Source organism: Tyto alba, unplaced genomic scaffold (assembly GCF_018691265.1).
Source record: "Tyto alba isolate M040663 unplaced genomic scaffold, T.alba_DEE_v4.0 Super-Scaffold_44, whole genome shotgun sequence".
NCBI classification, from domain to species: Eukaryota; Metazoa; Chordata; class Aves; order Strigiformes; family Tytonidae; genus Tyto; species Tyto alba.
The window spans coordinates 8,830,347-8,839,947 of NW_024881320.1; the positions used below are offsets into that span (position 1 = coordinate 8,830,347).

The 9,601-nt window shown below is 42.9% G+C and overlaps 1 protein-coding gene across 16 annotated transcripts in view; it reads left to right on the forward strand.

The window, feature by feature from the left end:
- The window catches only part of FBRSL1 (fibrosin like 1), a 551,587-nt gene extending 542,267 nt beyond the window's left edge, over positions 1 to 9,320 (forward strand). For 15 of the 16 annotated variants that reach the window (XM_042805739.1, XM_042805747.1, XM_042805734.1 and 12 more), the window contains 4 exons: positions 1,064 to 1,141; positions 2,941 to 3,024; positions 4,044 to 4,284; positions 6,306 to 9,320. In XM_042805739.1, coding sequence (XP_042661673.1) covers positions 1,064 to 1,141; positions 2,941 to 3,024; positions 4,044 to 4,284; positions 6,306 to 7,539 — 1,637 coding nt within the window. In that variant the 3' untranslated portion in view covers positions 7,540 to 9,320. The remainder of the gene's footprint in view (positions 1 to 1,063; positions 1,142 to 2,940; positions 3,025 to 4,043; positions 4,285 to 6,305) is intronic. The other variant, XM_042805741.1, reaches the window with a different exon arrangement.
- Positions 9,321 to 9,601: the final 281 nt, after the last annotated feature.

Consider the following 9,601-nt stretch of genomic DNA (forward strand, 5'->3'; position numbering starts at 1 on the left):
ATCCAGGCAGCATCTGAAAGCTATGACAGTTGTTAATTCTGCTTTGCCTGCAGTAGTGGAAGTACTGCCAGGAAGAAGGCACCAAAAGGATGTTCACAGTCGGAACAGTTGGAGAGGGCTGGTTTTACCAGTGTAGTACTGGAGCCACAGAAACATTTTGAAACACACATCTGAAACATCTATATTCAGAAGTTGATTTCAGGTCCATCCTGAAAATCACCTGTACTCATCTTAAGGGATGAAAGCCAGGCCCATGAGATTGTCCAAACATACTGTCATTTGCAGGATACATGGGAGTTAATGTGCCTCCAAAAACCATGTATCCCAGCAGCAGGTGACACCAGTGCTTTTCACACTGTGGTTGCAAGCCCATTCAGGTTTGCATGCATCTGCCTGCAAAGGAAGCAAATCTCTCATTTTCTGCTCTGAAAGGAGAGCAGAATTTTCAGCATGAGCCTGCCCTGAAATACAGGGCAGACGAGCTTGTTTCAGCCCATTCTTGCCCCTTGCCTCAACTTAATATAATCCAGCATGCTCATCAGTGGTGTTCCTTTTCCACAAGGTAGCATGGCACCATGGCAATGAGCAGTGTCTAAGAAAGGGGAAAAAATACCACGGGGGGAGCCTGTGGATGCAGAGACATATGTGAGAGTGTAGATGGAGCTCTCATGGGAGAGGCATGATTGATGTTCCCTGCGTGCCTGTCATTAACTGCTGTTTCATATAGACTCTAATCAGTCACTTCCAAGCACCTTCTGTCTGGGCCCATAACCTGGGCTGACCCTTTTTAATGTAAACACAGAGTAATGACTGAAAATGCCAGACAGCAACGCTCAGTGCAAGGTCTTCTCCTGCCTCCTAGTGCCCACAGACTCCTTTAAAGGGCACTCAGAGAAATCCTGCCTGTAGCTCACTTGGCTGGTGTTTAGGGTATTCCCCTGCTGTTGCTGTGTTTAAATCTGGCCTGTGCCTTTGCTTGTGGTTCTTGAATGTGATGGCCAAGACCTCTGTGTATGCAAGTAGTCACTTGCCACTGAACTAAAAAGGGACCTTGTTCTCACAGGTGCGACACATCCAGCCACCACCCCTTTTGGTCCTTCACCTCACCACAGCAGTTTCCTGCCTACTAACCACTTGGCAGGTAAGTGTAAGTAAACCCTGCCTTCACCTTTATACCTCTGACCCATTCCTGGCTCTCCGGTGTGGTCCTGCCTGGAGGCACTGTAGCACTAGGGGAAGGAGAGGCTTAACCTGTCACAGGAACCAGAAGCTAGCCAGCTTCTCACCCACGCCAGCTTCCCAGCACATCCCCTCTGCTCTCCTCTAAAGGAGGGGCGGGATTAGCAGACCCTCTCCTGCAAGAGAAGAGGGCATTGCAGAGCAGGCAAGCCTGGCACTGCTGGGACACTGCACAGGAGCTGAAATGTGACCTGTAGAGCCCTTCTGTGCTGCTTGTTCCCAAGGAAACAGGAAATTTAGGCAAAGGTACCTCAAACAAGCCACAGCTTAAAATGGGCTCCTCCCGTACCATTTCCCACCTATGAAAGTTCTTGGCTAGGTTCTTTATTAAAGTTCAGCGAACAGTTCCTGTCAAATAGCTGTTCTGCACATTTTGCCAGCCTTTCAGTTTCCTAATTGGCAGTAAGTAGGGCCTGATTTTCTCAAATTTCCTCATTTTAGAAGCTTACAAGCAGCTCATTGCCAATTAAAGTTCAAGCTCTGTTGATTAATGTTTTAGTAGCACTCATCCAATCAGTAAATGTGGCATGCCACATGACCTAGTAGACTTTTTTTCTCTTGCAAATACCCAGATTTACATCAATGCCTGAACATTCTGTCAAAATTAACTGCATCTCTACAGAGTCACTCAATTAATGTCAAAGGGGAAAGGCAAGAACAGCTATTTAAAAATAAGTAAATAAGCAAGTAGCTGTTTGCTTAAAGATCCACGCTATTTGTGTTATTTGCCTTGATATTTTAAACATAAGGATATCCATAAGGAAGTGGAGAGCAGCACACCTCCTGTTACATGGCAAGTTAAATATTTTAAAGGGACAGTCAAAAAGCCAGTGGGCGGAAGGAGGAGTTGTTTAGAGATGACCAGTAGGAAAGAAAACAAGTACACCGGTACAGTTTAACCCATAGCCATCTCTGGAGTGCAGATACAGCAGTAGGGCTATATCTGCTCAGAGAGGAACCTCTTCTGATGATGGGTGCCTTTAATGAAGAAAAAAAAAAAAAAAGGCAGGACTTTTTTATAAAGACAAGTGCCAGTAGCCAGATAGTCAGATACTTGACTAGGAAAGGCAAGATTGATCTTTTGCCTCAAAAGGATATAAACCTCCCATCCCTTTGTCAAAGTAGCTCATAAAACTACGCTATTTCCACTGTCACTGGGATCAAGGAAGCTATTATGGGAGAGGATGTTGGAACAAACAGGCTGTAGTTAGTTGGTGTTAGGATAGATGTCCATAGCAATTAGCTTAGGACTGTCTCTGTGCTCTATTACAAGGAGGGTAGAAAATTGTATACAGAAACAAGAATGAAACAATGCATCCCCTCAGTATGATGACCGAGGAGCCTGCTGAGGTTCTTCTTTCAAGGCAGTTGCAATGCTTCTACTATTAGTACTGATGAGGATGCAGAGTTATAGCTCAGCAGCAACCACCCTAATTTCAGTTATTAGACCTTAATTTCTAGCTCCCCTCTGACTGGCATACAAAAGTTTATTACAGCACCTGTTTGCAGAGTGAGCACTGAATCCCTTCTCCATTTTAACGTGATGGGAATTTTCTGTGCAAAGAACCTTGCAATGAGAAGGATCAGCTTAAAGTCTGGCCTAATCCTACTTGGATTCAGACGGTTACGAAGGGGAGGGGTGCATTTCATTCTCCAACATTCTTGGCTAAATGCCTGCTAAATCCCTGTTTGCCTTTCCAGATCCATTTAGCAGGTCAAGCACCTTCAGCGGCCTTGGGAACTTAGGCAGCAATGCCTTTGGAGGATTAGGCAGTCATGCTCTGAGTAAGTACTGGCTGGGTTACTGCAGACAAACATCCCTTCCAGAAAAGCCACATGCTAATATTTACAGCAGCTGGTGGTAGTTTTTAAAGAAGTTTAATTCCTAACCTCCATTCTCCTATCTGAAAACACTGCACCTAAGATTTCCAGGTCTCTGCGGTGGGAGCTTTTCTGCATGTCACAGACACCACTAGCTGTGCTCTGTGTCTCCTCTCTGCTGAAGGTTGGTACCTTGTGTGCTCCTGGAGGTGCTAGAGCTGCAAGGCCCCACGGAGCTCTGGGACCCTATGGGCATCTAAAGTAACACCCTTCAACAGTGAAGATGCATAGTGGAACAGCTGTTGATACTTTTCCTAATTCAGCATGTAGACTTCCTCTGTAACCATTGTCTGAAGTTTAAATTGCCTGTATAAAATGATTTTACTTCAAAAACACGTTACCTGTAGGTAAGACATGCTTGAGAGCCACACATACGAGAGCATGCTTTTGCATCTCATGGTGCAACAGGAATCAGGTGAAGATTGATGGAGGAAAAGCAAGTGACTGTTCTGAAAAGCCTACAGCCAAGCTCTATTTTTAAACACACACACATACCACCAAATAGTCTGGTTTCTTTAACAAAGAAGTCCCTGAATCCTCAGCTGCAGGCAGCTGATTGCTTGTAACTACCCACAAATTAAAGTTTCTGCCAGTGAGAGGAGCTGAGGGAAAATACTGCTTTTGTGCTGGAACCCTTGCTGGGGTGGGGGGAGAAGAGGAGCTGGGCATTTTCAGTCATCTCTGAGTTATTCAGATGTACAGTTAAAGCTTCCTCTGCCAATAGCCTTAAAAGAGCTGGTGGATCTTGCACCCAGTGTTGGAGGTATCTGTGTCTACCTGCTAGTAGCACCCCCTCACCATTAGCTCTACATTAAAAAGACTTGAAAGGACAGTTCTGGTTGTTATTAGTGTTGTGAAAAATGTTTATGGAATTATTTGGTTTGAATTATATTTAACTCTTCTTCCCCCTGCCATTATTCTAGCTCACAACAACATTTTTACTCACAAAGATGGCCCAAACCTGCAGAATTTCAACAATCCCCACGAGCCATGGAATAGACTCCATCGGACCCCACCGTCCTTCCCAACACCTCCACAGTGGCCCAAGCCCACCGACTCTGAGCGAAGCTCCTCGGTGACAAACCATGACAGAGACAGAGAGCGGGAGCGAGAGCCTGAGAAGAGGGATCTTTCTCTGAGCAAAGATGACAGAGACAAAGAGAGGTAAGCAGTTGGCAATTTTGAGCAATTTCTTCTGGGCCTACTTTTCCTTTATATTTTTTCTAATTTTTCCAATTGAAAAATAATCTTCAGAGAAAAACATTGCTTGTCTTTGAAGCAGCTGATAGGTCTAGACCTAAGATAAGCACAACATAAAAAAAAAAAAAACTCCTTGTCTTTTAGGATTTGTCCTCTGTAGAAATATGGTAAGCCAGTCCCCAATAGTAGGTTAATAAAAAGCACCAGGTTGAGGAAATGAGCATTTTGCTGTGTTTTCAGGGTACACTTGGTTGTTTTCAATGCAATTGCTTTAGGATTGCTGTATATTCTAAAATCACAAAGGTAGCATTGTGATGGGTCCTTTGGAGACATAGTTCTCATGAATGTACAGATACACTGATGAATTCAAATGTTAGCTGGACATTAATGAGATAAAAATGTGAATGCCTGTATCTGGTGCCGTGTGCATGAATCCATTAGCAAAACTGATTTTAAAAAATTGCATTATAGACAAACCCTTATTAATGATGACAGGACTGTATCACCTGGCTATAGATACTTCATTAGCTTCCAGTTACATGATTATGAAGCTGTAAAGCCCTTTATATTTCAGAGCCTGGTTCTCCAACAGGCTACTTTTTTGTAAGCAATAACAGCCTGCAAGTCTTAGATGTGTGTATTTGACTAGTGATAGGGGGTTCATAGTTTGCCTGGAGTGCTTTTAATGAGATCTTCAGGCAGTGCCTGTGAACATGATTATATGGAAGCAATAGGCTGAAAACCATCTTGCTTTAAATGTTGTCTGACACCCTTGCATGAATAGTCATTCAGATAGGACTTCCTGACTTTAGTGTAATTCATTTGCAAACCAAGGTTACTTTACTCTCAAGAGTGTTCACACAGGGGTTAACATCTCTATTACATTTCTATTAATTCAGCTTAGGCTGTCCCCAGCATCCGTTTGGACATGGTTTTAATGAACCATATCCTTGACCAGCAATCAGGGCTACCACAGAGGAAGAAATCTGGGTTAGCAAATGTAATCATAAGGGATAAATACTTACAGAACTCCCCAAAACACCTCCAGCTTTTAGCACTCAGGTCTTACAGCTCTCAAAAGCAAACCCAGCATAAAGCTTAAGCATCAGTGAGCCTCTCCGCTGCATAATGCAGTTCTCTCAATCACACCATCACACTTTACATTTAAAGTGTTTCTCATTCAGAGCAAAGTGCTTGTAAAAGGTGATCATTATTTATTCCCCTCTTAAAGAGGTGGGAGTAACTGTGACTAATTGGCTTGCTCAGAGATAGAGGTGCAGTTAGAAATGTAAACCCTCATGCCTCTCTTTCTAAACTACAGACATTGTCATCAAACTCCCTGTTCATCATAGCAGGTCCTCTTGAAACAGAGGTCGATTACTCAAGTTTCATGGCCTATTCATGGATTTTTGTCCTTAAGCACCTAGCTCACCTGCCAAAGCTGACAACAAAACCTCTCCTGCAGCTCCATAGGAAAATAAGCATCATGTTTTGGCTGCTTCCAGCCAACAAGGCTGTCTTGTGAAGGACCTGCATATGTAGGCTTCTGTTCCATGTGCTTGGATGCATATTTTAGTAAAGGACCCTGTATTAAGCATGTTACAGCCAAGAAGATCATTGTCTAACAGCAAGACGTATATATGAACACACAATAAGCATCTTTTTTTAAAAAAAATAAGGTGTCTACAATTCTTTTTTTCCCTACATTTCTCAGTGAAGTGGTCTTTCCCTTAGGGTGAATATGCTGTCCTTTCAAATGTGTCCCCAAATTTGTGGACATTTAACATTTTTTTTTCTACATAGTGTATACAGGCAGGTAGTGCGCATCTTTTAGTATAGCATCACAGCTATAGCTGATGCTGGAAGTTTTTCATATTTTCTGAGCAATCTCAAATTACACAACCAGACACAGCACTATGCATGTCCAACATCACATGTATGTTTGTTCACACAAAACAAAGGATGTATGTTCTCTCTTTTTACAGAGACCTCATGGATAAAAACAGACATTCAAACAGATCCTCACCGGCATCGGCGCCAGTGACACATCAGATAAGCAATCTCATCCGCAGCAACAGCCAAACCTCCAGTGATCCCATCAGGCAGGTCAGCCTCAGTGAAAGGGAAAGGTCCAAAGAACCTGAGCGAGAGCACCCTGACCGGCTGAGAGAGCCACCCATAGCAGAACACAAGATTAAAGAGAGCCGTTCCCCAGTGAAGGAAACTCCAAGCCATGATAAGAGACCCTCTGAGGACAACACAAAGCCAGTAATCCAGTCTGTGTCCCCCTACAGCAAACCTGCACTAAGTGAGAGCTTGAAGCTTACCAATCTAATGAGCAAGGACATGGAGAGAAAGACAGAGCTTCCCGGTGACCTCCAGAAGATTAAGAATGACATCAAAGTCAAAGAGGAGAGGAAGGAAGACAGTGATGTGCTGGTGGTAGGGTCTGAGCCTTCACAGCACTCCCGATCCGTGGAGCATCCCCCACCACCTACTTTGCATGGATTATCATTGCCTCACTCGATGGCTGCCTCTATGCCCATCTCCATGGGCAGCGTGCACCAGATGAACAACATGAATGTTCTGGACCGCAGCAGAATGATGACCCCACTCATAGGCATGAATCCTTTGTCAGGAAGAGAGAGGCTGCCACATCCTGGATTTTCTTGGGACCCAATGAGGGACCCGTTGCGAGATGCCTACCGGAGCTTAGACCTGCACCGTCGAATGGACTTTCAGCTCCGGACAGATCCTATCCATAGATTCCCTACCACCTCTGGATTTTACGACCATGAGCGTTCTTACAGAGACAGGGAGCCACACGATTATAACCATGAAAACCTTCTTGAAGCCCGCCGAGAGCAGGAGCGGTTGCGGCAAGTGGAGGAGAGAGAGCGCTTGCACTTACGGGAAGAACTTGAGCGTGCCAGAATGCACCACTTGCACTCATCCCCCATCGAAAGTCACTTGGCACACGTGCCATCCTTCATGCCTCATCTAAGTGGGATGCATTACCCCAGACTGAGTCCATCCACTGCCATGCACAATGGGATTTTAAATAGGAACCCACCAACCGCAGCGCTGAGCGCCCCACCACCTCTCGTACCAGCGAGCAGCACCAGACCTGCCTCCCCACGCAGGACTACTCCACTCACAAACTCAGAGTCCAGGGACTACTCCCCCTCTAGGAACCCCAAAGAAGTAGAGGCACGATAGTCCCCAACATTGAATTTTAAACTCGCCTGTATATAAAACAAACAAAACAAAACAAAACAAAAAAACAAACAGAAAAAGAAAAAAACAAACAAAAAAAACAACAACAACAAAAAACAAACCTTTTACAAAATGCACTGCTGTAAACTTTTTTTTTAATGTAAGATTTGTAGAAGTTAAGCACATTTCCATAAATAACGGGGTCGGGGTTGCAGACTTTCCAACAAGAAGGTTGCTGAGAATGGGAATTTAATATATAGGTATTGATTTTTGGTTTTGTTTTTTGTTTCTGTGCTAAAAAAAAAATGAGTTAAAAATATCAAGTTTGTACATTTTTTCCCAAATGTGAGAAACATTTTTAATGGATTTGTATTTTTTTTAATTTTGTGCTCTTTATTCACTTAAAAAAGAAGAAATTTTGCTTTTGTTTTTAGTTAAATTTGCATTTTAAAGGCCTCAGATCCTTAAGAAAAAAATACCCAGGGTTTCTTAAAAGTATTATTTATGGAAATACTGTAGTTTTACAGTCCACTGTGAGGTTCCCTTCTGAGGCCAATTGATCGCTTACCTTGGTACTTTGGAACCGAAGTTACAGATATATATTAAAATATTAATAATAATAATAATAATGTACAAAACTGTTTGTTTTTTGCCTTATTATATTATGCAGAAATTTAAGAGGAATTTTTTTTGACTTCTTGTTTTAAACAAAAAAAAAAAACAAAGAAAACAAACTGTAAATATTCTGTTAATATAAATGTACACCAATATTAAATTCTTAACATAGGTAGACTTTATAAAAATGGTTTCTAGAACCACTCTGGTTATTTGTTAACATGGTTACAACTCATACTCTTGTCACAGTCAGAAATTCACACTCAGAAAGCTAAGTACGGCATATATACTTCAACTATGCAAGAACTTGGAGGCAGGTCTTAGTGGATGTTGGGGGGAGGAAGGTTTAAAAAAAAAAAAATACAACCCAAAAACAACCAACTCGCAACTATGGAGACAGAATGGAAATGGCATGTGAACAGGAAGAAGGATGCTTGTGTTTAACAAAAAAAAAAAAAAGAGAGACTGAATTTTTTTGTACAAACACAAGGGACAGTTCGTCAAGGAAAGAGAGAGACACGCTTCTGGAAGGGAATTTTGGTTTCCTACTTTTCAAGCTGGCAAAAGCAGATGGAACTGGCACAGTACCATGCGGCAGACCCTTTCCTTATTTTTTTTTCCTTTTTTTTTCTCTTTTTTTGTGTTGTGGGCAGGATCGCTGGCAAGCAAGGACAATTTTCCGTGGACCCCTTGTGCTAATTGTGCAGTGTTCTTATTGGAATCTGTATACAAGACAAAGTAGAATTTTAGGAGTGCAAAAAAAAAAAAAAAGTCTAATGGTTGATTAAAAAAAAGAAATTCTGATATATTATCTATAGTACATGAAGACCATAAGCAAATGTTTGTTTCAGTGTGGTTCTGCCTTGAACTGCTTTTTGGCATGATTTATTTTTTATTTCCAATTTTACTTTTCATCCATATGTAAATTTTGCCATGTTTTACTTGCTGTACCATCCCCCCTCCCTTATTTTATTTTTCAGTGTCCATGTTTTATATATCCTGGGCTTTTTCTCTCTAGTTAATTCAGCCATCCGCTACTATTTTCTTGGCTCTGTAACTCTTGTTTCCCCCCCCTCCCCATCCTCCCCCCTGCACCCCCTGTAATTTTAAACATTCAGTTTCCTTGTAGATCAATGAAGATAAATACAACATTGATTTTGGATGAAAAAGGTAGTTGAGTGTTTGTGTGTCATAGCCAGTGCTGTTGACTCAGAGGCTAATGGTTTATTGACGGCGCTTCAGCGGCTGGGAGGAGGCAGCTGGCGGAAGGGGTTGGTGCTGGGAGAGGGATTTTATTTTGTTTGTGAATCCTTCCCGGCAGAAGGAACGAGGCCCATAAACTGCGCCAGAGGCACTGGCTGTGGCAGTCGGGACCCGGGGAGCAGAGCAGTGCTCCCCGGCTTGGCGGCAGCTCTGGCCCTGCCGCGGGGGCAGCTCGGGCTCCGCGCCT